The 25,415-nt window shown below is 43.6% G+C and overlaps 3 protein-coding genes across 3 annotated transcripts; 2 read left to right on the plus strand and 1 right to left on the minus strand.

The window, feature by feature from the left end:
* Positions 1–272: 272 nt before the first annotated feature.
* csf1ra (colony stimulating factor 1 receptor, a) lies at positions 273–10,305 on the plus strand. The gene is made up of 22 exons (XM_047585598.1): positions 273–394; positions 594–702; positions 2,197–2,478; positions 2,591–2,878; positions 2,977–3,113; positions 3,198–3,363; positions 3,447–3,648; positions 3,977–4,092; positions 4,190–4,301; positions 4,404–4,603; positions 4,775–4,866; positions 4,974–5,100; positions 5,195–5,299; positions 5,451–5,561; positions 5,700–5,862; positions 5,946–6,028; positions 6,303–6,406; positions 6,629–6,751; positions 6,842–6,953; positions 7,063–7,162; positions 8,136–8,247; positions 8,776–10,305. The coding sequence occupies exons 2-22, from the start codon at positions 651–653 to the stop codon at positions 8,941–8,943; spliced, it is 2,955 nt and encodes a 984-aa protein (XP_047441554.1). The 5' UTR covers positions 273–394; positions 594–650; the 3' UTR covers positions 8,944–10,305.
* A 1,303-nt stretch (positions 10,306–11,608) lies between these two features.
* Positions 11,609–22,909, minus strand: hmgxb3 (HMG box domain containing 3). Its single transcript, XM_047585050.1, has 21 exons — positions 22,411–22,909; positions 21,759–21,924; positions 21,478–21,652; positions 19,961–20,461; positions 19,764–19,871; positions 19,521–19,655; positions 19,208–19,440; positions 18,862–18,971; positions 18,690–18,770; positions 18,410–18,492; positions 18,209–18,316; positions 17,952–18,086; positions 17,190–17,497; positions 16,926–17,053; positions 16,133–16,264; positions 15,854–16,038; positions 15,514–15,736; positions 15,247–15,380; positions 14,736–14,855; positions 14,110–14,319; positions 11,609–13,103 (listed from the first exon to the last, which is right to left on the minus strand). Exons 2-21 carry the CDS (start codon positions 21,899–21,901, stop codon positions 12,528–12,530), a joined length of 3,828 nt encoding a protein of 1,275 aa, XP_047441006.1. The 5' UTR covers positions 21,902–21,924; positions 22,411–22,909; the 3' UTR covers positions 11,609–12,527.
* Positions 22,910–23,884: 975 nt separating this feature from the next.
* LOC125008046 (SLC35A4 upstream open reading frame protein) lies at positions 23,885–25,324 on the plus strand. The gene is made up of 3 exons (XM_047585054.1): positions 23,885–24,364; positions 24,687–24,785; positions 25,119–25,324. The coding sequence occupies exons 1-3, from the start codon at positions 24,350–24,352 to the stop codon at positions 25,314–25,316; spliced, it is 312 nt and encodes a 103-aa protein (XP_047441010.1). The 5' UTR covers positions 23,885–24,349; the 3' UTR covers positions 25,317–25,324.
* Positions 25,325–25,415: the final 91 nt, after the last annotated feature.

Raw genomic sequence — 25,415 nt, forward strand, 5'->3', positions numbered from 1 at the left:
ATATCTACAGTGACTTTTCTCACTGTGAGCTCTCAAATCTCTTAATGACTTAAATCTGTCGGTGTCTTAAATGTGTCAGGGCTCTTTCCCACTTGTCCACGCCGCAAGATAAAGGTAATTAGCCTCACCTCTGTGGATGTCCGTGGCCAATTGCCACTAGCTCATTAATTTGTAGAGCGTGATGTGCTGACACACACCACCTTCCAACTTCCCCCTCCCTCCCTCCACACACACACACACACACCCACACACCCTCCTCCACTTGCTCTCTGAAAGATTCCGCGTTTGCTGTGTAACTGTGGTGGAGACACTGTAATCAAGCAAAAAGGAGAAGAAGGGCAGAGGCAGCCAGGCTGGCTTTTATATCCCTCTGTCAAGCTGAAGACTTCAGCAGGTGAGTTGGTTTGAAATGCTTGCTCAGATCATTAGTCTGTTTAACATTTTTGCGATCTGCATGTGAGTGTTCAGCTTTGATACATTTTCACTGTCAAGAGGTTCTGTGAGGAAAAGAGGAGAAACCAAAGAACGTATTGAGTGGTCACACTAACTTCTGAGCCTCTTTCTTTGTTTCCCTCTCCCGCGCCACAAATCAGACAAAGAGCGTTTCTTACGTATCAGTCTTCAAACTTCGCGTTTGGAGTTGATCCAGGATGCAGTTCTACCTTGTGCTGTTGCTGGGGATTGTGGCCTCCGCTGCTCCAGGTAAGACCCAATGAACCCCGACAGTACAGAGGGTTAGGGTCAAGAGTTTTGCTTCTTTTTAAATCAGTTTGTCGGCTTTTCACCAGCTACTCGAGAATTTAATCTAACCAAAGAAATTAAATGGAATCACTCATCTAAAAAAGACCAAGCATTCGCCAGCTTGAAAGGAAAAAAAAAGATGTGATGATATGTTGAGTGTGTGTAAAGCTCTGGGAGGTTTGGTCCTTTAAATCCGATTAACATCCAATTGCAACTATTTAAATGATACGTCTCTTTACATAATACTCAAATTGTGCGACAGAACTACCGTTGTGCGACACTAATAATTTTGCCGTATATTTCATGCATGCCCTCGTGGTGTACAGTCGAGATCCGACACACCACTGTGCCTAATGAGCAGGACAATTGTCATGAGCATCATGAGTTGTTTTGGGGGGTCACTCTTGTGATACCACTCTGTCTTTTTCACTGAACTCTGACTCGACTCTGAACGTCGCACATATCAAATTGCAATTTCATGTGTTTACATTTGAACACAACGTTCGACAAAAGCCCGCGTTGTTTTGTTCAACTATAACCTGAATCAATTAGTCCCGCCTCCTGCCGGATTACTGCTGGAGGTGTAGCTGAGTTTGGATGAACGTGTTGTTTAGATGGTTGAACGAGGACTTTGGGGGAAAGGTGACTGTTTGTGCTGACAGTCAGGAGACCCAGAAGTGAAACGCAGATTGAAGTTTTGAAGCCACATTTCATTGCGAGTTACATAAATCGCGTTCTGTGGTGAATAGAAGAAATGCTGAACGTGGATTCTCAGTTCTGCTTCGCCATCCGAAAGCCTAAATGGAAACTATTATACCCTTTACTGAAAGTTCAGTACATGAAAAGGCTCAGGTTGACGGGAACACTTCCTCCGGTGTCGATTTTACTCAAAAGGGGTCCTAACAAACTTTAGGTTTCGTAACAAGCTGCCCCGCCGCGATTCTACAAACTTCCAAATCTTAACAAAGCCATCAAAGAAAGCTCTGTTCTTCGTGGTAAAAACTGACCCCCTGAGGGTTTGGGTCCTTTTTAGCAGAGATGTCTGTAAAATATGAACCCCCCTTTGCCATGTTTAAAATTTTTGAATGTCCATCTTGTGTTATTTTTGTTGCCTAACACAAGGGGTCTCTGTAAAAATATAGCAGTGAGCAATCCAAAAATGACAAGCTATTCACATTCTCCGGTTTTATGGCGTTGAGAGCCACATTTTGAAAAAACAGAAGTGAGAAGTAAAGAAAGATGTTTTTAGGGTCCAGGGACTTCACTCTGTTTCCTGACTCACACATAGGCTTTTAAATTTAAATCTGAATCATGAAACACATGAGAATAACATGAAATAACTACAAGAAAAAAAAAAAAAGAAAATAGGGAAACAAACCGATTCTCTGAAGCTCCAGTTAGTTCCTGCTCATTTCTTTACCTAACAAAGTCAGCATTATTGCTTTTCTTTTTCAGGGGAACGGAGGCCCCCAGTGATCAAGGTCAACTCTAAGGTGGTGACGAATTCTGAAGTGGTGATTAACCCCGGGGAGCCTCTGGATCTGAGATGTGAGGGCGACCGGCCTGTAGTCTTTCAACCCAGGCTGCCCAAACACAGACGCTACATGTCCAAGAACAGCGGGAACTTTCGCACCTTTAAGGTGGACCGTCCCTCTGCGGAATTCACCGGAACCTACAAGTGTGTGTACACCACCAGCTCACAGCAGCTGGCCTCCTCAGTACACGTGTATGTCAAAGGTGAGTCTGGGTAAATAAAACTAATCTGTGCCAAGTTTCCTAATGTTGATTTGTAAACTCTTTGATGGGTCTATGTCCACACTGACTGTAATTAATTCCCTCGCTCTTGCAGAGCCAGGCCGTTTGTTCTGGACCAGCAGCACGTCCCTGCGGGTGGTGAGAAAGGAGGGCGAGGACTACCTGCTGCCCTGCCTGCTGACCGACCCAGCAGCCACGGACGTGGGCCTCCGCATGGAAAACGGCACCACCGTGCCGCCGGGAATGAACTTCACCGTCAACAAGCACCAGGGCATTCTCATCCACAGCCTCCGCCCCAGCTTCAACGCCGAGTACGTCTGCACAGCCAAGATCAACGGAGTGGAGAAGCCCTCCAAAGTCTTCTCCCTCAACGTCATTCAGAGTGAGGCCACTTGGACGCCAAAATACGACGAATCAGTTTGCCCGCTTGAAGTGGTACGTGCCGCCTTAACGGTTGTGTGTGATTTCCTGTCGCCGCAGAGCTCCGCTTCCCTCCGTACGTCTTCTTGGAGACAGATGAGTACGTGCGCATCGTTGGGGAAGAACTCAAGATTCGCTGCACCACACACAATCCAAACTTCAACTACAACGTCACGTGGAAATACAAAACCAAATCAGTGAGTACAAACACGTCTGCAAAGGCTGACTGGGGCAATGATCCTGGCTTTAGCTAACTGTTTTTATTTCATTTCCAACTTCAGAAACCATCAGAAAAGGAGGTGGTTCGTTCCAGTGGAGAAAATCGCCTGGACATAGAGAGCATCCTGACCTTCTCTGCCGTGGACCTCGCAGACACAGGGAATATCTCGTGCATCGGTGAAAACGAAGCAGGGTTGAACAGTTCCACCACGTACCTGCTGGTTGTGGGTACGCCCGCGGAAATCAACCATTAAAAACTGAAACGCCCGCGTTAAGCGTCCAGTGGTAACACCCTGATTCCTTTTCGCCAGATAAGCCCTACATCAGGCTGTCGCCGCAGCTGTCGCCCAGACTGACCCACAAGGGTCTTTCAGTCGAGGTGAACGAGGGAGAGGACCTGGAGCTCAGTGTGCTCATCGAGGCGTACCCCCGCATCACGGAGCACAGGTGGATCACGCCGACGTCTCCCAGCACACCCACACAGGAGCACAAGTTCACCAGATACAACAACAGGTACAGTGTCCAGGTGGTTTTATCTTCCCAGATGCACAGTTTGAACAAAAACGAAAATCAAGTTCAGCCTATTACAGGAAGGGGGAAGCTCCTCTGTATTTGAAACATGCTGTCGGTGCACTTCTGGGTGAATCTGACAGAGAACACTAAGGTCATTACATTTCCTCATGCCTTGAAACTTCTAGAAGGAAGAGTGATGTCCTCTTTTTTATTTGTTGAGGGATGACGCATAGGCTTGGTCTGAAGAATTAGTCACTTCTGAATATGTAGACATTCCTCTTTTTTTTCTGAGATTGAAGATCCTTTTTTTTGTAATTATTATTTTTAGATACCTTGCCACGCTGCACTTGAAGAGAATGAATTCACAGGAGCAGGGCCAGTACACCTTCTACGCTAGCAGCAAGTTGACAAATGCATCCATCACATTTCAAGTGCAAATGTATCGTAAGTCACATAAGAAAACACTAATCAAAGCAGCTTTAATGCTAATTAAGTTTAGCCATGTGTTGAGCATAATTTTATTCTTTTTTTTTTTCACTAGAGAGACCCGTTGCTGTGGTGAGATGGGAAAATGTAACCACTCTTACTTGCACCTCATTTGGCTATCCCGCCCCCAGAATCATCTGGTATCAGTGCTTCGGAATAAGAGCCACGTAAGTAGAACTGTGCAGTAGGGTCTAGCTACTAGCTAGTGTTCAGTGGCTAGTTTTTTTGCATTAGCTTTCTCTGACTGTGCATGTGTCTCAATGAGGCAGGTGCAATGAGAACACCACAGGGCTGCAGTTGGCAATCCCTCTCCAGGCTGCTACAGTGGAGGTCCAGAGGGAGGAGTACGGGGCCGTGGAGGTGGAGAGCGTCCTCACCGTGGGGCCTTCCATCCGGAGGATGACGGTCGAATGCGTGGCCTTCAACGTTGTCGGCGTCAGCAGCGACACGTTTACCGTGGACGTCACTGGTGAGAGTTTAATCACACGTTCATTCACAGCCCCTCAGACGTCTTGAAACTTAAACTGTTGAGTAAGAATTTAAATTAGAATTTGGAAATTTGGAAAGGCCTGCAAGTTGCACAAGTCAATCCATGTGAATTGAATGATGTAATAAAATTAATGTTTCTCTGATTGGACAGACAAGTTCTTTACTTCCACCTTGATCGGAGCAGCAGCCATTCTGGCCGTCCTGCTGGCACTGCTGATTTTTATGTTTTACAAATACAAGCAGGTAAGATGGAATCTTTAAGCCTAAAATGAGCTGTGGTCCAGGCGTCCAAATAGATCCGAAGTGAGCAATGCGGCTTTTGTGCCACCCTGTTCTGGTTTACCTTTCAGAAGCCGAGATACGAGATACGTTGGAAGATCATTGAAGCGAGGGATGGCAACAACTACACCTTTATTGACCCCACTCAGCTGCCCTACAATGAGAAGTGGGAGTTCCCTAGAGACAAGCTCAAACTAGGTTTGACACGTTACATGCTCTTAAATTTCCACACATTATAATACAAATTTTTTTTTTAAGTTTCACTCAAAAAGCTCTCTCTGTGTATTTCCAGGGAAGATCCTGGGTGCAGGTGCATTTGGAAAGGTTGTTGAAGCTACAGCGTACGGTCTGGGAAAGGAAGACAATGTGATGCGAGTGGCTGTTAAAATGTTAAAAGGTTAATAACTTTAATTCAACAGACTGATTAGTGTCTAGATGAGCGAGTCACAGTGAATGACAAATTTACAAATGTTCCAGATTAACGCTTTGACGCTTTGTCTCACATTACTACTTGGGATGATGGTGTGACGTTGGTCTCTTTTCTGCAGCCAGTGCACATTCAGATGAGAGGGAGGCTCTGATGTCTGAGCTGAAGATCCTGAGTCACCTTGGTCACCACAAGAACATAGTCAATCTGCTGGGCGCCTGCACTTACGGAGGTCAGACGGCGAAATGTTGTAAAAACTTGTTTATGTATTATATTCACAGTCATCCAGTTCACGGGCAACCTACGGCAATTAAGTAATTTCCACGCAAACACGTTTAAAGGGTCATAACGCAGTGTGTTTCCTCATCAGGACCAGTGCTTGTGATAACTGAGTACTGCAGCCTGGGCGACCTCCTGAACTTTCTTCGCCAGAAGGCGGAGACCTTTGTAAACTTTGTCATGAATATCCCCGACATCATGGAGAGCTCTAACGACTACAAGAATGTCTGCATTCAGAAGCAGTTTATCCGAAGGTATGGCACCTGGGATGTGTTATAAATGTCAACTCATTGTAATCCGTCTCGGCTGACTCTGCGGTTTCTTTTCCATTTTACAGTGACAGTGGGATCTCCAGCACGTCTTCGGGCAGCTACTTGGAGATGAGACCCACCCAGATGTCCACTATGGAATCATCTCAAAGTAAGATTATCACAAAACGGGAATTTATCTTCTTGTTCTTCTCCACTACCTTCATGTCGTCCTTTGCTACATCCATGAACCTCCTCTGTAGTCAAGACATCCTCAGACCAATATATCCACTATATATGTCCTGTGAACATGTCCAAACCATCTCAACCTCAACCCCACCCTCTAACTTTATCTCTGTAACATCTCCCGTGAGCCGTCTACTCTAATGAACTCATTCCGTTGTGATGATCCTATATTATCATTATTTCTGTCTCGTCCCTGCTAGACTCTGTATGTGAGGAGACGGGGGACTGGCCGCTGGACATCGATGACTTGCTGAGGTTTTCCTTTCAAGTAGCTCAGGGCCTTGACTTTCTGGCTGCCAAAAATGTGAGTGATTTTACAGAACTCAGAAAAACAACAGAAAATAGTAAATTTCGGAGCAAAATAGTACGAAGTGAATCATGTGGGGTGGGGGGGGGCTTGGATTATGAGGAGTATTTCTCATTTTTGCTTATCCTCATGATTTGGCCTTCATGCATTCGATCATAATTTTATGGACCATGTTGCCTTTCACTCTACAAGAGACAAACTGTGCGCGTGTGATTTCAGTGTATTCACAGAGACGTGGCTGCGAGGAACGTCCTCTTGACCAACCGCAGGGAGGCGAAGATTTGTGACTTTGGCCTGGCACGGGACATCATGAACGACTCCAACTACGTAGTGAAGGGCAATGTAAGCAGTCGAGTAGATTATAAACGACTATTTCTCATATAACACGAATGATGAGTGGATTAAAACCTTGAACGTTATTACGTTGTGAAGGCACGTTTGCCGGTGAAGTGGATGGCTCCGGAGAGCATCTTTGACTGTGTCTACACCGTCCAGAGCGACGTCTGGTCCTACGGCATCCTCTTGTGGGAGATCTTCTCTTTAGGTCAGAACGCTTGCACATGTCCCTTGTATTGAATATCCCTTTTTGTTTTGTTTTTCGTTTGTTTTTTTACGATTTGCTCGCAAACATTTACGGTGTTGTTCTCTAACAGGCAAGAGCCCGTACCCGAGCATGGCTGTGGACTCGCAGTTCTACAAAATGGTCAAGTGCGGCTACCAAATGTCTCAACCAGACTTTGCTCCACCTGAGATGTAAGTTTCAGCATTCATTCAAAGACAGATCCCCCTTCCTTTTTTTTAACACATGATCCTGTGCTCTAGCCAATGGTAATACTCTGCTTAACGTCACCTGATTATCATTTGGTTTTTACTGGAATATCAAGTGACTATCCGCAGGGTTTTTTTTTTTTTTTGGTTTCTTTTTTACGATGGTAATAGTTGCTTTTAGCCTCAGCTGGTTAGACATCATCATCAGTTTATCAGACTGCTGGTAGTAATGTTGGGCCTCGCTGCAGTGACATCAAATTCAGAAGTTATGCCTGTGTCTATGTTAACCATTCAAAGAACATGTTCATCAGCGTTGAACAAAGATGCTTTTTATCTTCTGTAGTCCTTCAGCCTATCTAGCTGATCTAAACGAAGTGACACAAGAGGTAACTTCATGAAGCATTTCCATTATTCCATTTTAATTTACTCGCTCTGGGTTTTTTTTATTCCTTATTCCACACTCAGAACTTAACAACCCTAAACTCCAGACTTGACAAGGCGCCGATATGAGAAAATAAAGGAAGCTTTTTTCCCCCGGTCCCTCGAACGGCCGCAACATCTGCGTGTGCTGATTTGCCGTGGCTGTCACACTGCTCGGAATAGCTGTGGAAATGGAGGGGACTGAATCAGAGTCAGGCCTAATCATCTGTTGTTCTGCTGTGAGTCAGGCCCCAGTTCTGCCTGTTAGCCACATGATCTCCAAGCTAGGAAGCCATGTAACTGTTATTTCACGGCGGCCAAATGAGACTGGAGGGGCAGCGGTTCTCATGAACGGGTCTCTCTTATGAAACTGTGTCACCGCCTCCGTAAACCCGCCCCTTATTTGTCCAATTCTTAACTTTACCTAACAGATTTCAAGCATAGTGAACAGCCTGCGATTTGAAGGCACTTGCCGTTATTATGACCACGTTAGCACTATCATTTTTTTTTTTAATGCATGGTTCCACTCTTGTTGCAGCTACTCAGTCATGAAGATGTGCTGGAACCTGGAGCCCACGGAGCGTCCAACGTTCAGCAAAATCACTCAGATGATAGAAAGGCTACTTGGAGACCAGCCAGAGCGGGAACAGGTGAGCTGGTGCGACATTACTGAACAATCCAAGGGGCAAAAACACTCAGTGCTCCCGCCAAGATGTCCTCAAGAGACCCCGTTTGCTTTTATTTAATTCTCTCAAAAGAGACAACAGATTTAGCTGTGGTGCCAACCAATTAATTTAATTGGATTTTTTTTGCGGTAGAATCTGTTTTGGGTGCCGTTCCCAAAGGAGATGTTCTGAAGCGCGCCATGTTCACATGCTTCCCCACAATGCAGCATTACAGCTGGATGAGAGAGAAACCAAAGACTCCAAATCAAAATTTACATTATGTTAAAGAAAGATGATGAAACATGTCAGTTTGATTGTGCAGTCATGAAAGGTCTGCAAAGATTTCAATTCTTTTGTTTTGTTTGAATGATGGAATTGCTTCTCTGGAACTAAATTGGAAACGTGACAGTCAGTGTTGGCCGATACCTATTTCATTTTCATTTTATTCTGTTATGATCATTTTTTGCTGCTTATTGGTTTTCTTCTCACCGCTGTCCCGATGCCTCTCCACAGCTAATCTACCAGAATGTGCAGCAGCAGCAGCAGGAGCAGCAGCAGGAGGTCACGGAGGGTGGAGAGTGTAACGAGCCCAAGTGCTACGACGGCCCCTGTGACCAGTCTTGTGACCACGAGGAAGAGGAGCAGCCTCTGATGAAGACCAACAACTACCAGTTTTGCTGAAAGCCCCCGCCAGCCGCCACTCAAGCCGATAAACAAATCGCTCATCAACAAGCGCCAGGAAGAGTGGCATCAGCTTTACTTCGTGGCCACAAAGGCACCCCAGCTTGTTCGAAACCAAGTCGCAGAGAGTTGCCTCCTCAGCTATTTTTTGCCCCTCGCGTCTGCTCTCCAGACAGACCAGCAGCTGTGGCGAGCATGTGACCTGCTTCTTCGCAGACCATGACAAGAATTTGCCACGTCTAACTCCCGACTGCAGACATGAAAGGAGGAAACATGTCGACGAACATGACGAACCACACACTCCTCCAGAGCTGTACTTTATCCTAAATATTTCTCCCTGTCAGAATGCTTATCTCCCCGTTATTTCTGCCGAATGTGTCCTTAGTTGTCTATTGTACTCTGTTAGTGATTCGTATTGCTGCCTCATGAGATGGAGTGTCTTGTTTTTGTGGCGATTTAAGTCCATTTTGTCAGCAGGTTCACTTCCTTTTCATCAGTTTGTTGCATGTATGGTTCCTCAGGAGGAAGCAACCGAGTATTTACAAACACTGGCTTGAAGCTATGAGAGCCGCCCGTGTCCACGCGTTGCAGACAACATGGGATTTGCACTCTGATCATGTTAACTGGACGTTTCCGATGCTATTTTTTTTCAAACATGTTAAATCGACTGTAGCCGGAGCCAAAGAACGACTGTGTTGTTTTCTTCCCGTAATTTAGTCATAGCTGTATTTCTTGTGACACACTTATAGCAGCTGTCAGTCGTTGGGGGGAGGCAACATGTGATTGTTCCACCGCAATTAAATTACCAGTGTTCAGGGCGATTTGGGAGCAGGGAATACAACTGAGCCGAGCAGGGATATCTGTGCATCCATTGTGGGTCAGATGAATATTTTATGTTTGACAGTGTGAACGTTTTTCCCCCCGTGTGTGTGTCTGTGTGTGTGTCTGGTTAAAATGTCAGCTTCACCAACAGTTCTATGTAGCAGTCAGCCTTCACTGCCAACTGTATGAAGATTTCAGACTTACTCATAAGCTATGTGAGATGCAGACTGCAAATTTGCATGACTCCAGGCATTTCAAACGTGCTTGCTTCTGAATGAAAAACGAGTAAGGTGTCGAATAATGTATATATCACGTAAATCAAAAACTATTTTCGCTGTTGTTGATTGTAGAACATCATATACAGTGATTTGTGTGTGGGTTTTTTTTTTTTGTGTGCAACTGAGACAATCAATGCAAAAGCTCCAAATGAAGTCACCGACAACCTGCAGACGCCTTAAATAAAGCTTTATCATTGATACTCCAGATTCTGATGTTTCTGTCGAGATTATATTCTGTACAAACATTAAATATTGAATGTCAGATACTTATCAAGTTTTTTTTTGTCTTGAAACTATGTGGTCTTCTCTTCTCCTCACTTCCTATTTTTACTGGATAACCTCCAATCTGCATTTCCTCTGGAACATTTCCCACAGTATCTGTCAACATTGCGCAACTCGGAAATCTATGTGGGGAAGTATATTCCTGGCACCAAGGCTACAGAAAGTTTAAACGCCATCGCTCCTTTTTCAGACAAAAGTGCACTTTCGAATCTTGTTTTCGTCGTCCGTCGAGAAACCGTGATGTTACAGAGTTTGAGCAGAGCATAAATGCCCCCACAGTGCGCTCCCTGCCCCCTTTTCTGTCAGCTGCTCGGTGGAAAACGCTGTTTCACAGATGCCTCACAATTAATTTGTTCTGGTGACTGTGGCGTGTCCGGAGATGATCACTTGATAGTTTAATGATCCTATTAACTACGGCACAAACAAACATCCCTAAGTTCAGTGTGTGTCTCTTCTTACGGTTTAAAGCTTTCTGTTTTTTTGTATTTAAGCCACGCATGACAAACTAACTCCAACTGTCATATGTTTGTGAACTTAAGGAACATTTATGTTTTTCCTAAGCCAAAGTAAATGTAAATACTAACTATCAAGAGACTGTGTCATATTTTAAACTTATTTCATTATGCAAAAAAAAACCCCAAAAACTAAGTCCTGTTGGGGAGAATAACAAAGTGTTTTCCTTTGAAGCATCGTGGAGTCCCCTGATCACATAGTAAATCCAAAACAAAATTTCTTGAGGGGGAAAAAAAACATGATTAAAAAGCCTCTTTATCTCTCTTTATATTTAACTTACAGGAAGCTCCAATGAAAGTAAAACATAAGACTAATAAAACAAGGCTATTAACACTCCTTATTAATCCACTTGGACAGAATACTGTATCTGCCCATTTTTATTGTGGAAAATGTATCATTTGATGCCATAAAGTTCTGCTCCTTACATCATGTGCAGCTCTGCCTCTAAAGATAACGCTGATAACGTCTGAATGCTCCGTCATACAGCGACTGCGATAAGAATGATAACGATTCTGGCTGGTAGTTTCCACGAGGACCTGCGTAATAAAACTGTGACTGTGATGAGTTTCTCGATGGTTATAAGGGTTTCTGTGTTTCCCACATCCCGTCTGAAACTGTCGAGCATTTTTACAGTGAAGTAAGTATCTTTGTCACACTTTAGTGTTTTACGCGTAGTGTTAGCTAAGGACCAGTCATATCACTACACCAGACTATGATACATACATACATATATATATATCTCATGATATAACATCAAGACCACATTCAAATTATTATCAATAGTATATTTATTAGTTTCATTACCAGGTTAATTTACACAACATACATATTATTACTGTATCTACACAATATACATGGCAGCTCGGATAACAGCCCGTCATTTATTCATTATATATCAACGAGCAAAGCATAAATTGACTTTTCAGAGAGAAAAAGGAGAATCTCTCTGAAGTAATTCATGCAGGTAGATATACTGAACATACTCTGTTATTTCTCTAAGGCGGACGGCTCCAACTCATCCCCAAGAAGGTGATATAAAGCAGAACTCAAGCAAAGGCCGCCAGCAAAAAGTCCATGACGGCGTTATGACACAGTACAGTCAACACATAAACACTGTATGTTTCCACGCTTTCCAAAAGCAAACATTAGTTCAAAAGGCAGCAAGTGGCGGTTAAGAGGTAAGAGTGTAAAACGCAGAAATGTGTCTGGTCACAAACTGGTAATCAATAAGTTATTCTAGCTTAAATATTTACATTTAGATTTGAAGCAGTTAATAAAAGTCCTGCTTACATTCCTTCTGTCAGAGGAAAGCAACGGTGCAGTTTATGTCATCTTCGCATATACAGTACACTGGTAAAATGCATACATTACATTCTTTTAATCATTTGAGAATGATTGCTTTGATGCTTCGACTCCAACATATTCTCACATTCACTTGTTACAGATGGTTAAAATGGTCTCACACTGTAACTTGTTACTGAACACACGGCAAACCTGTTTCAGTAACACCTGAAAACTTCAACACACCTGATCTTGTTTAAAACGTATCCAGGCCTAAAGTTTCCTCATTACTCCTGTGTTTTCCTCATGGCTTAGTCTCGCTTTTCATGCAGCCATTTTTACGTCCAGTCAGTCGTTCTCCCTGACTATTTCTTTATCCGACTGTCCAACATTTTTATTCAGGCAGGACTAACATGTCTTTGTCCCTTCCTCCTGTGTCTGTCCCTCCATCCCACTCCCCTCGTCTTCTTCTTTCTCCGTGTTGATCTGTGCCACTCCCAGCCGGTACAGAGCGTCCCTGATCACCACCTCTCCGGGCTGACAGGCATTCACCACTTGGTTGATCTGCTGGCTCACGATATCTCTGCTAGTGAGGAAATCTACCAGGCGGTTGAACAGGTAATAATAAGCGGTGTTGTTGAAAACCATCGGTTGTTTACGTGCATGGTTCACTGATGCACAGGGCTCAGGTTTTTCTGTGGAGTCACTCTCAGATGTGTCTGGCTGTTCCTTCTGTTCTGGCCCTTTATCTCCCTCCTCTTCCTTCCCCGTCTCCATCTCGGCCACCAGGCCGACGTAAGGCTCCAGGTCTTTGCACAGGACCATGGAGTGGTGCTCTGGAGCGGGAGGCTCCTGGGCTCCTCCTGGGGCACGAACCAGCCAGCAAGAAGAGGATTTGGTGATGGGATGGACCTGCTGGGTCTCTGCTGCCAAGGACAGATCAGCGCTGTACGGCTGGTCTTGCAGCTCAGCACATGACACAAACTGAAGGGGAAAAAGGAGAGTTTTCCTGTGCAGCGTGCAGGGGCACATTTCCTCAACACAAAGTGACAAATTTGTCTCTTTGAACCTAATTCTTGAACAGGTGCAAACAAGGAGGGAGGTCTCACTAAAATTCCTTGTAACAACGACGCCAGTTTGACAAATGTAAGCAGTCACATTAACAATATTGTAAATTTTTTACAAGATGAACCAGGAACCATAAGGAAATAATCTCAAGGTCAACCGTCGCGTACTGAGGGTAAATCTTTGTTGATTAGACATTTTTCATATATATACTATTTTTTAACTTTCCCCCCAAAATGAATGTTTTAGTGAAGGGATAAATCGAGGCTATCTTACAGTCAGCACTTCACTTATTCAGTGATGCAGGAAATGTCTCTACAGTGCACCTTTTCACACAAAGCGCCAAACTAGACCTGTCAATCTAAGCCTCCTGTACACAGTAGGCCCCGCCCCCTATCACTGCTGATCCAATCACAAAGCCACATATTACACACCGACTGACCACTGTCAGGTTCCCCGCGACTGGTTAAAGGTAAAGGTATGTATGTTTATGGCACAGACACCCTGCTGTTGGATGTTTGAAATTTGAAGCTGTAGTATTTGAACAGCTTTATTTTGAATGCAACATGATAATAATAATGTAGATTTATAAATAGCACTAGGCCGAGCTTAATATAGAACACATATAGTAGGTGTGGGGGTCCCTACTTAATCTTTCCAACAGTTTGGGAGTCTTGACCTAATAATTAAATAATTATTTTAATAATTAATAATATTTTAAATAATTAATTAATATTTTTAATAAACACTTAATAAAACCAACGCATAATTATTATTATTAGTTTTGAAGTTACTTATGATTTGTTTTGTTTTTGTCAATATGCTTGTAGATTAAAATAATTATTCACTGGGCTTTAAATTGATTTAATTGCAGGAAATATTTGAGTCCTCTACTAGATAACTGGATTAGACTGAAATCACCCACCTCTGGCTTTTCAAAGGGGTCTGAGAAGGAGCCTTGGTTCCTGCCCCACATCTGGGTCGCCAGTTCTGGGTACTGCAGGTCAGTACACAGAGCCACCTGCCGCGCACAGTCACAAACATAGACGGGGGGCCAGTAGCGGGAGGACACCAGCAAGTCGACGTGATCTCGAGCCGTCTCGCCTCTCACCAAGTACTTAGAGGCACACACCACCTGGGGACAGGTACAGGGGACAAGTCTTTACAAAAACACCAAGGCGTCTGTGTTTTGGCTCCTGCTTCACTAGGATTCAAGGATTTTTATTTCATTCGCAACCATACAAGTAAGAGATGGAACGAAAATAAGCACTCAGGTCCTGGATTTCTACCCATAGTAACTATATAGAAACTAAGAAACTATAGTATAGATACTAGTAAACAGTGACTAAACAAGACAAATAAAATAAAATAAATAAGGTAGAAATATAAATAAAAAAGGCAACAAGCAGCATGAATAACGCCAGTCGAGGAGCATGAATTATTATTACTTTCGTGCAGGGAAATAAATACGCAAAAAGGATTTACTTCGACATGAGTAGCTCACACACGTCAGTGCATCTAGTTCAACAATGAGAGGGCTGCTGTTTTTACCTTGTGGGGGCAGACCTTCGACAGCTTGCCGGCAGTGAGGTGTGGAGGGGGTTGAGGGGCAGTGGAGAGGCCGCTATGCACAACAGTGTACAAGGAGACCAAAGAGGCCAGCAGCTCATTCTAACATAGAGGGGAACAGAGAACCGGATTTTATTCATAGAAACTCGCACACAGATATGAGAACACTGAATAAGCAGCAGTAAAAACACAAATTAGCAGTAATTATAGAAAACATCTTTGCAATTGAATTAAAGCTCACATGCAAAGCATCTTGCTGAAATTGCCCAGAGAAAGACGCTGCGTCTAGCAGCCCCAGGGAGCGTTTGAGGGGACGAGGGTTTTCTGTTCTACAAACTTAGCACATGATTAGTGAGTTTCCTCTAACAGGCGTGCTCTAGCTAGTGTTAACAACTGCTATATTTACAGTCAGTGACATAAAAAAAGCAGAAATGTTAGAGCATAACAACCATGAAGACATCGGTTCCCCTCTCTCTCTGCCAAACACACACACCTTGGTGCAGCCTGGTGCCATAGTTGCCCCACAGCGGTCCAGTATTGTTCTCAACTCCTCCTCACTGTGATCTTCTATCTTGTCAAGTCTGAGCTGCCCATCATGAATGAGACGCACCAAAACAGACGGATCTCCTGAAACACAGTAAGTCAAGCGTATGTGTGTTTCCTGTGTCTTCATATTCTTGATGTATCCATGTTCTGTACCAATGTTATGGTAGGAGACAGTCACAGGGTGGATGCATGTTAAACTGTAAACAGCGTGTACCTGAAGGCGGCTGTACTTGTGACAGGACCTTGTCTTTCTCTGTGTTGATGACGGTGGGAGCCCTCATCAGGGGAGGGGTGAAGGGAGCGATGATGGAAGCGTCCACCCGTGTGATAGGGATGTCGGTGGGGAAAGCTGCCTGCTCGATGGCCTCGCTCTCCATCGTCAGCCAGAAGTCATCCACGTGAACTTCATCCGACACCGAAAACTCGGGCCAGGTGAACTGCATAGAGTTCACAACAGCGTGGAATAAACACACGCAGTCAAACACCGGTAAAACAGCCTGTGAAACAGTCACTGCTTAGCAGCTCTCATTTTTATTCCATCACCAGCCTGTCACCTCGACATTCTTGAGCTCCAGGACGTTGTTTGTGTATCTCTGTGCAATCTCAAGCTTCGGAGCGATGCCACAAATGCCGCAGATCATATCGTTGTAATCTCGTACGGTCACACACTCGAAGGCCCAGTAGCCACTCAGGAGGAGCTCTTGGATTTGAGATGATTCTTCTGGACTAAGGGTGTGAACTGAGGCAAAGAAGCACAAAAATAGACATGATAGACCATTAAAAACATGTTCTAGACAAGAATACATTGCAGATGAGTGCAACCCAACACTTACGAGGATGATTAGGGACGTGGTCTAGTAAAGTCCTGGCTGCCTGGGAGGGGGAGTGGCCCAGTTTGATGTTGGCTCTAATCTTCAAGAACAGGTCAATGCTCACCAGGAGCCGGTTCCCAATGTTAAACAAACCTGTTTTATGAGAAATAAATAAATAAATAGGACCACAGCTCAGAAAGTTTATTTGAGCTCGATAAACTGAGCGTTACTGTTCCCATGAATACACAAGAAAATACTGCTTCTGTGTGTGATCTTCTGCAGATAAATGAAAGAGACGAGTGTGTAAAGTCGCAGCTTATGACCCATCACTTATATTGCAAAAAGGCCACTAAAGATAGATAATGATGACCATAACTGTTTTTACGAGACTTATTTGTGTCCTGGAGGTCACACGTTTTGTAGACATAATTTACAGCTATGGCGCCCCCTTTTGGCCAATCAGTAAAATCAGTGAAATCACAAACAACAGACGATCATCTCGGAACAATCTTTTTTTTTAAGACATAAATATATACCCACAATAAACACTGGGTATGCGTGTGCATGCGTGTGTGCTTGTGTGTGTGAGTGCATGAGCTGTATGTTTTTATTTTGTGTGAAGCACTCTGCAATGCATTTTATTTGATATATATGTGCCGCATAAATAGAGTTTGATTAGATTTGATTAACAGTGTCACAGTCCGAAGTTAGGGCATTGGTAACATTGTATTGTCACAAGATGGTCGGTGTCATTTTAAATCTCCTGTCAGTGGTTTTAATATTGTGGCTGATGAATGTGAGCGTCCCCGTTTACCTGGATGCAGGTCAGTGAAGCTGTGCAGGGCCAGACACTGAACGTTGAGGCACACCTTGAGCTGCAGAGAGGCTGTCTGCATCAGTGTTTCAGTGAGCAGCCAACAGTCCTCCTGTCCCGCTACTGTGCTAGAATATCACAAAACATACACAGCAGCATATATTAGTATACAACAGAACATACTGCTATTGGCATAATAAAACCAAAATCAGGACCGTTTTAAGGCCATAGACTCAAATCATTACACCCAACAATTCCTCTCACTTCTGCCCTCCTTTGAAGAGCGGGTAGCTACACAGGCCGCAGTGAGTAGCTGCCGATTCATAGAACTGAGGCCACCCAGACTCTACCAATGTCTCCGTCTCAGCTGTGTTTTCCTGCCCCTGGTCACTCAGTTGAACCAAGACTATTTGGAGGCTGTTGAGCTCTTGGATGAGGGTTAATATTTCCTGAAGCTCCGTCTCGCTCTCAGGAATCTGCAGGGAGCTGCGCAGGAGCTGCAGAGTATTTTGGCGCTGGGTGTCTTTCTGGGCAGGAGTAAGGGGCTGGTACGGATCCAGCAAGGTCTCCGACTGAAAAATAATGAGCGCAATTTATCCACACTGAATGACGGCAAAGAAGGCTTTTAGGTAGCAAGGCAATGAATGAAGCTTTGTGTTTGCAGCTTTGTTCATGTGCTGCAACAAGGTCAGAATGCTTCTTGAAGTAGTTGTAGCGGATATTTTGTGAGAATAGATAAATGCAGACGTGTGAGATTCTAATAAAACAAAACACTCACAAAGCGAATGAAGAAACAGGTGTTAAGGATGTAAAAGATATCAGTAATCAGTTCTACTTGCTTAAAAACCGTGAAGAGAGAACATCAAAGCCCCGTATTCAGGGTTAAATCTAGATTTAAGAGCCAACTGCTCAGGGATCCAAGTTTGTGCCGAGTCTCATAAAAGGGATCAAGGGGTCAGAGTTACAGCTGGAAACTAATCCTACAACATGTGAAACAAAGCCTGGAGGAAACAATGTCTCCCTCACCTTTGTTGCCTTTTTCTGGGTCAGCTCACAGCCACATTTAGGACACACTGCAGGTTTGTGCCTGTTCTTATACATATAGTCACAAGACGGGTTCTTACAGCGACCCCTGCCTCGTGCTGTGGACAGCCCCAAGTCCTGAAGGGAATATAGGGCAGCACAATTACCCCAACACAGTAGTCCAGAAGCAAAATGACAGTTTGAACATGAGCTGAATTAATAAGATTTAGAGCAAACTAAATTGCGATGAATATACTGACAAAGCTGGAAACTGTGTGCTGTTTGAAAGGCACGACTGACAAGAGGTTCAGTCTCTTATCAGTCAGTGAAGACACAGGCTGGCCTCTGTCTGAAGGGGTTACAGAGTCCTACAAGAGAGACAGAATGGATTTAATTTACATTTTCACTGTTTTCTACTCTAATATATATATATTTTTTCATTTAGTTTAGTGTGTGTTCACCTGGTTGGCTGTGGTTGTTGGGACCATGTGGCCGAGCTGCTTCAAAGTGCTGGGTTTCAGACCTGAGAAACTCTCTCTGGGCACTGTGGTTAGAAAAACAACCATACTAGCTAAGCGCGGAAACCTCATAAAGTACAGTCATGTATAAATATCACTGCCCTTCCGCTTCGTCAACAAGGCTCGCCTGCGCACGCCAATAACAAGAACAGGACAGAAAAATCCCAAAGCGAAAGAACACACTTAAAGTGGGAAGTATAAAGAGAAATCAAATGCACAATACCAGGGGATTCTTTACTGCTGTTTGCAGCTGGGAATTTGGATTTGTCAGGTGGGACGGTTATGACCTGAAACAAAGCACGGCCTAAAACACAAACACAAACAAGCATGTAAATATGGTATATATAAGACATTGACTGTGCCTTATATTCATATATGCATATATGTTATTTCACCTGTGCTGTAGCAAGCAGGAAGTATGGGCCTCACGGGCTTCCTCAGCATAGAGACACTATTTCTGTCCATTCCTTGGACTGCTGCTTTTTTAGGATTGTCTTTCACTTGTCTTCTCACAGGCAGAGGAAAAGTCAGATTAGACACAAAAACTGAAAAACTCAAAACTTAATTTGCAATACATAGCTGCTTTAAAAACACTGTCAGTGTCAATGTAGTCCTCCTACGTCCCTACTTTCTGATTTGGAAAACATATTTTTATCCACTGCAGCTCTTCATATAAACAGAAATATATTGTGTGTTTGGTCAGAATTGTGTTCTAGTAACAAATTATGGCCTCGGACTCACTTTATTTTAACCTGTGGTTTGGTGCTGCTGCCCTCTGGTGGTACACCAGATGAAGACGCACGCTGCTTTCTGGAGCACCTCTGAGCCGGCACTTCTTTGTTGCTCCCTGCGGCGTTTGTTTTACTACTATTCACATTCCCCTCCTGAGCAGGTGGTGGGGTGGTCTGACAGCTTTCGTTGACGGTCTGCGGCTGTTGCTTGGATGCAGCATCTTTCTCTTGCGTCCTCTTTGCCTGATTTGAAATAATGCAAAGTTTATGACACAAAGCGCAAATAAAAAGCAGACGTTTGCTCAGGATGCACGGACACTTACGGCAGGAATCCATTTTCCGCCCAAATGGCTGCCACACTCTGGACATGTAGGCGGCTTGTGCCGGGTGACATACATGAAAGAGCAGCCAGGATTCAGACATCTCCCTCGGCCTCTCCTTGTGTACGTCTTCACAGACTGCAGACAACAACAAAAAGAAAATAAGATAAACTAAAAAGATTCCTACAATCTAATCTCTTAATTTCATACATGTTTTAGCCTGAGACTAGTAATGTGGCTGTTTACCATTTTATATGAAGGTTTTGCACTTTGTTCTAAGCTGGTTCCTACGGAGACCATCATCACGGGGCCCACAGAGCTGACCCCCGCCAAAGACTTTGGCTCCAGCAGGTTCTTGAGTGAGAGAAATGAGTGAAATTGTTCTGTGATTAAAACAGTGACTGAACACAGATCATTCTAAGATCTGGTAGGAGGACATTTACCTGTGTGGACATGACAGTGACCACCTGCGTGGTTTCCCCCCCCTGTGTCTGCTGCACCATCGCGCCGCAAAAACTACCGCCGGCACCTCTCGTCTCATTTCCCGTCACTCCGTTTGTTGTAGAGTCGGCAGAAGCCTGCGGGACACATGTGTCTGCAGAGGGCGTGTCTCTGGATGAGGAGGACGAGGAGGACGGGACCCCTTGGAGGACGATGGAGCGGGACACCACAGCGGTTTCATCGGCTATGTCATCGGCAACGATGGGGTGCTCAGACAGTTCCACCTCCCCAGAAAACCCAAAGGGCGTGAACTGAGGCTCCGGGTTAAGTGAGACGGAGGTCAGGCCTCCTTCAGCAGGACTGTCCAGAGACTCCATGTTCACCTCCGACTGAGAGCTTCCCGGCTGCTGATTTGAGGAGCAGCCTTTGGACAAGAGAAAGTAACTGGCTCTGGGTAGGATTTTACGAAAGCCTGGCAGGTCTTTGGAAGGGCTGAGAGATGACTGAGGGAAAAGCATAAACAAGATTGTTCATGGCTTTCCATTAATTCAATCTTACATTACACATGACACTAGTCAACTGGGTCCCTGTTCAATAAAGAGCTGACTTGCCTATGCTGTGAAAACTGAGACAAAAGGGTCATTTTATTCTTACTATATCTTACATGAGCTCTAGTCACTGCAACAAATAATCAATTGAGCTTACTACATAAATGCTTAGCAACGCGTAATCATTAATAAGACCTCTGATATACTTAAGAGCCGATACCAGCTCAAGCACTCTATCGTGGCAAATCTCTTAAAAGGATTTGGTTGGGCTGACTGCACAGCACTATAATTAATTTACTGCTGTTGGTTCGGCCGCTGCAACCGTTTTGTAACAAAGTAGATTAATCCCTGGAATTAATAAAAGAGGCAGAAAAGGAGGAAGAGGGTTCGGTAAATTCTAGCTTGCTGCTGGGCTTACATATAGTATAGTATATACAGTTCAGTACTGCCAAACTCCCAATGAAGCTGTTCTCATTTACATGTTTTTCTCTTTCTGCTGTTAGGCAAATCTAATATGTATGAAATAGTGACTAAAATGGGATTACAAATTTATCAGCTTCATTTAACAATTTTCCATGCCATTACTCTGCACTGCTACAAGGCTGAAATTATAAATGTAAACTGTAATGGAAACAGAAGAGGAGGGCCACCCACTTCTGATTACAAGGCTTTTATGTTATTTAAAATGTAATGGTATGAAGAAGTACCAAGCTGTCAGCTGTAGGTGGGCACTGGCCTTGAAACCCATTAGATTTTAGATTTTCATTCATTTCCTAGGAAGATGTGAGCCGCGTCAGCCACACAGGAGCTTGTTTTGGTATCAACTATAATCGAGATTCTTCTAGTTCTTCTATTCTCTCTACATGTCCTGATCATGGATGGAAGGTTCAGAGGTTTATTTTGAGGATTCATTCAAAACATTCAAAATACGTTTCATTAGCTGATGTCGTGAGGTTGAGGATGTGGCTTACGGTATCCATGCCCTCCTTCTCCAGCCTGGCTTTCTCCAGATAGTAGCTTTTTTCAGCCACGCTGAGTCTTTTCCAGCTCTCGCTGATACGTTTGTTGATCTCTGACTGTGGCATATTTGGTATACCAAGTTGCATAACCTGGTGGACATCGAAGTAGTAAAGCAGGTAGGCTGATCTAGGAAAGGCAAGAAATTCAACAAGTGATAATGGGAGGGGGCGGTTTTGAATTTTCGAGCATCAATCGGTGATGGATTGAAAGCCTGTTAAGTTGTGCACGTTACCTGGGCTTCTTGGGTTTTTCCACATTGTCTTCTTGAGCTTTGCTCTTCCTCTTTTTTGGGGTGGCCGCCGCCTCCGTTTGGTTATATGTGCTCTCCACCTCTTCTGTCACTTTCGCTACCTCAAAGACCTCCACTTTGTCCATGATCTCCAAATATCTGGGACAAACTTCAAAAACAGCTTTAGATACTAACCAAATGTACACAAATGTATATTAAATTGCATAATCACATCAATTCAGAATCATAATCTATATACAAATTAATGTCTAAACACCGGGGCATGCTTCCCCTATCCGTTGTTGAATAATGAAATCATAGGGTTTCTCAACTTTATTATAGCTCATTGCACCACTGTTCCTGTTTCAGTGTAAGAGAGGCATGCAGATACTATAACTAGAAGCTACAACTACCACAAACTGCAAAAGTAGGACAGTGTCACTACTGGCTAATGCTTCATTAATATACTGCAAAAAAATAAAGTAATTTTGCACACTCGCCGTGCATGTCGCTCATGGAGAGGCTAAACCAGAGCGCTAACATGTTAAAAACACGGCTCGCTCCCTGCTTTAAACGCAGGTTTAATTGCGTGTGTCAATACTGCCTGCACAGTCCGCCTGCTATCCAATGAAATGCCTTCTTATTGAAGCCTTACCTACAATGGCCCGGGGAGCTACAAGCGGCTCTGAACTACGTTTAGAAGTCGCCGGAAATGTCACGCATCATACCGGCGATGAGTAAAACTAAAATTCGCCCTTTCTACATATTTTAATCAAGAACTTGCGCTGCGTAAGTGTCAGTAAAGATGTAAAGTAGCTTCGTTTCTTGTCGTCTTGTAAAAAAGAAACATGGCGGTTTGTTGCCATGGTCATTAGCCAATCACATCTCGGAATAAACAAGGGTGGGCCAATCAGCGAAGACGTTTTTGACACGTGGAAATAACGTGTGCGTCCCTTGTCTCCTCAGAGCAGAAGTCGAGGCCGCAAGTAGGCGCAGTTTTATTCTGAACACAATTTAGATTGCCGGTGTCTTCAATGTCAGGATCTGCTCACTGGTTTAGACACGAATGGATGTCAGACAATCCATTATACGGGGGAAGTAAAATAATAAATAAGATAATCCTTTTTTATCCCACACTGAGGAAATGTGCTGTGCTGCAGCAGCATGCAATTTAAAGGACAGTGCACACAAGAGATAAAAATAATTAAACAGAAAGAAAATATAATAAAAAATATTATGTTCTTGTTATGTATGGTTTTCCAGAAATGGGCCACTATACAGTAACTGTATTGCAGTATAAGAATTACGCTAATGTATTAATGCCTTTCTTTGTATTTTGGCAAAGACACAGGAGGCTGTCTAGTGCAGGTCAAGGAAAGAAGAAACTTGCATGATGTTGTCACTGAGACACAGAAACTAGCTTCACCTCTTTGATGATTCCTGCAATTCCTCGCTAAGACGTCACCTTAGGCTCAACTCAAACTGTAGGTTGCTCAATTCGTACTAAAAAAAAGCAGTGTTAAATTACAGTCATATAATGAGTGTGAGCTGAAACTGCAGACCCTTTTCCTATCTTTAATTGGAGTATATTAGAGTATATATAGATAGAGAAAACGTGTGGAATGAAACGAAAACGAATGTTGAATGAATGAAAGTTTATTTGAACACTGAAGAAAAGAATACAAAAAACAAACAAACAAACAAACAAAGGACAATAATCATAAGACAGCAAGGCAAAGTAAAACAACAAAACTTAACACATTTTTATGTTCAAAAGGAGAGGGAAGAAGCTTATTAAACCCCACCTCTTCTCCCTATGTTAATTCAGTATATACTATAATAAGTTAGAAAATAGTAATATGACATGTAATAACTGACATAATAGACTTTAACAATGATAACAGCAACCTGTATCATCCCTGTATCATAGAGACATCTTTATGGTTTACTTTGAACTGTTTTAAGTTTTGATATTGTTTTAATTCTTCACACATACCGTTGCACTCTGAATGAAATGAATAATCTTTTCTTATTTGTGTGTATTCTGGTGACTTGGAAGTTATTTGACCCCCTTAATTGATAACCTCCAACCGCGTTTAATAACATGGCAATAGTTTTGGGCTTCCTGGCTCTCCTTACAACTTCCGTGGTACGAGCAAAACATTTCGTGCGCGCACTTGCCGCTGACCCATAGTCTGTATAAAGATTTATTTTTATTATTAGTAGTAGTAGTAGTAGTAGTATTTTATACAGTGTCTGAGCAAGCGTCCACTGCGCTATTATCAGGGGCGGGGCAACGGGGAACACAACGGACACGAAACCTCTAATAGAAAAAAAAAAAACACTGAACACACACACATTGTACTGCTGTCATCGGTCACAACTTACAGTAAAAAACAATGCGCAGGCAAACAGAGAGACAGGTATTCTCTGGGCCCTCTCCATGCGCTCCCTGAACGCTAAAACCATCGGTTTTTAACTACCAGCGAGACACGCCGGACATAAGCTTTTCAGACAAGACTAATCAAGCTGACGAAGCTCGATTAGTCTTGCCAGGCTTACGAGTCGATTCCCGATCAACCTACTGAGCAAAAATGGCGGATGACAAGGTGAGTGAGTGAATGTGGTGTGTGCTGAAATAAATTAGTTTCACGTGTCTCCTCTGACGTTTGGCAGCACTTCGGTCTGTCGTGTTGAAACTGATTTCTCGTGGCGAGGATGACTAAATAATCAGAACCGATGAGCTGGTTAAGTTGAGGCTCTACAGCTGAGCAGAAAAGTTGGAGTGAACAGTGTAGGTGTTAGGCTCCTCACGAGAATGCTGTCAGTGCGTTTAGATTATATTTTAAGAGCAAAGTCAGCTGTGTCATAGTTAGATTTACAACGACATTGCTTCTTAATCCAGATGTTGATGAACTGCTCTTCTTTTAGGATCCTCTGAAAAAGCTGAAAGACTTAACGCAGCTCAAAAGTCAGTTGGAGGAGATTCAGAGGCGAGTAGAAAACGAAGTCTCTGCAGGAATCCCCCAGGTAAGTTAACATAAATGTTCCCGATGAGCACGATATGAGTTGCTGAAGGCATAGTTCAGGTTTTTAAAGTGGGATTGCATGGTGTATTTTTACACATGTATTGTAAATCGATCACCATCTACTGCAACACAGTGGTTATGGAGAGACAAAACACATAAATACATATACTTGTAACATACAGTATAAAATTCTCACTGAATGCATGTAAAGTGGGACACGTGGGCCACTCATTCTCACATTTATAGTATTATATGTCTCCTCAGGCAAGATAATTGGACTGTGCTAAAAATCCTGCTGTTATTATTATACTTATTGTAGGTTTTGCTCTTGTAGGGAAGCTCTGTGCTGGGCTCTCCGTTTCTGAAGGGCTTTTTGGCCGGCTATGTGGTGGCCAAGCTGCGGTCCTCTGCCATCGCTGGGGTGCTGCTGGGAACAGTCACTGGCATATACGCGGCACAGAACTATCAGGTGCCCAACATCGAAAGGACCGTCAAAGAGTTAATGAACAGCTTCAAAAAAGGACCAAAGTAATTTGGGCTGACTGGCACATGAGGAAGAAACACTCGCGCAGCTGCTGTCTCGTGACAGGTTGGAATTCAAGGTTTCCTGCGTAGACGGGATCATGGATAT

Source organism: Mugil cephalus, chromosome 5 (genome assembly GCF_022458985.1).
Source record: "Mugil cephalus isolate CIBA_MC_2020 chromosome 5, CIBA_Mcephalus_1.1, whole genome shotgun sequence".
NCBI classification, from domain to species: domain Eukaryota; kingdom Metazoa; phylum Chordata; class Actinopteri; order Mugiliformes; family Mugilidae; genus Mugil; species Mugil cephalus.

Excerpts from the sequence above, each read along its gene's own strand:
- csf1ra (XM_047585598.1), top strand. The coding sequence starts at position 651 with ATGCAGTTCTACCTTGTGCTGTTGCTGGGGATTGTGGCCTCCGCTGCT. Across the intron at positions 3,114-3,197 it reads GGAAATACAAAACCAAATCA|AAACCATCAGAAAAGGAGGT; the intron begins GTGAGTACAAAC and ends TTCCAACTTCAG. Across the intron at positions 3,649-3,976 it reads TTCACCAGATACAACAACAG|ATACCTTGCCACGCTGCACT; the intron begins GTACAGTGTCCA and ends TATTATTTTTAG.
- hmgxb3 (XM_047585050.1), bottom strand. The coding sequence starts at position 21,901 with ATGGACAAAGTGGAGGTCTTTGAGGTAGCGAAAGTGACAGAAGAGGTG. Across the intron at positions 18,317-18,409 it reads CAACAACCACAGCCAACCAG|GACTCTGTAACCCCTTCAGA; the intron begins GTGAACACACAC and ends TCTCTCTTGTAG. Across the intron at positions 16,265-16,925 it reads CTTCACTGACCTGCATCCAG|GTTTGTTTAACATTGGGAAC; the intron begins GTAAACGGGGAC and ends CTCATAAAACAG.
- LOC125008046 (XM_047585054.1), top strand. Across the intron at positions 24,786-25,118 it reads TCTCTGCAGGAATCCCCCAG|GGAAGCTCTGTGCTGGGCTC; the intron begins GTAAGTTAACAT and ends TTGCTCTTGTAG.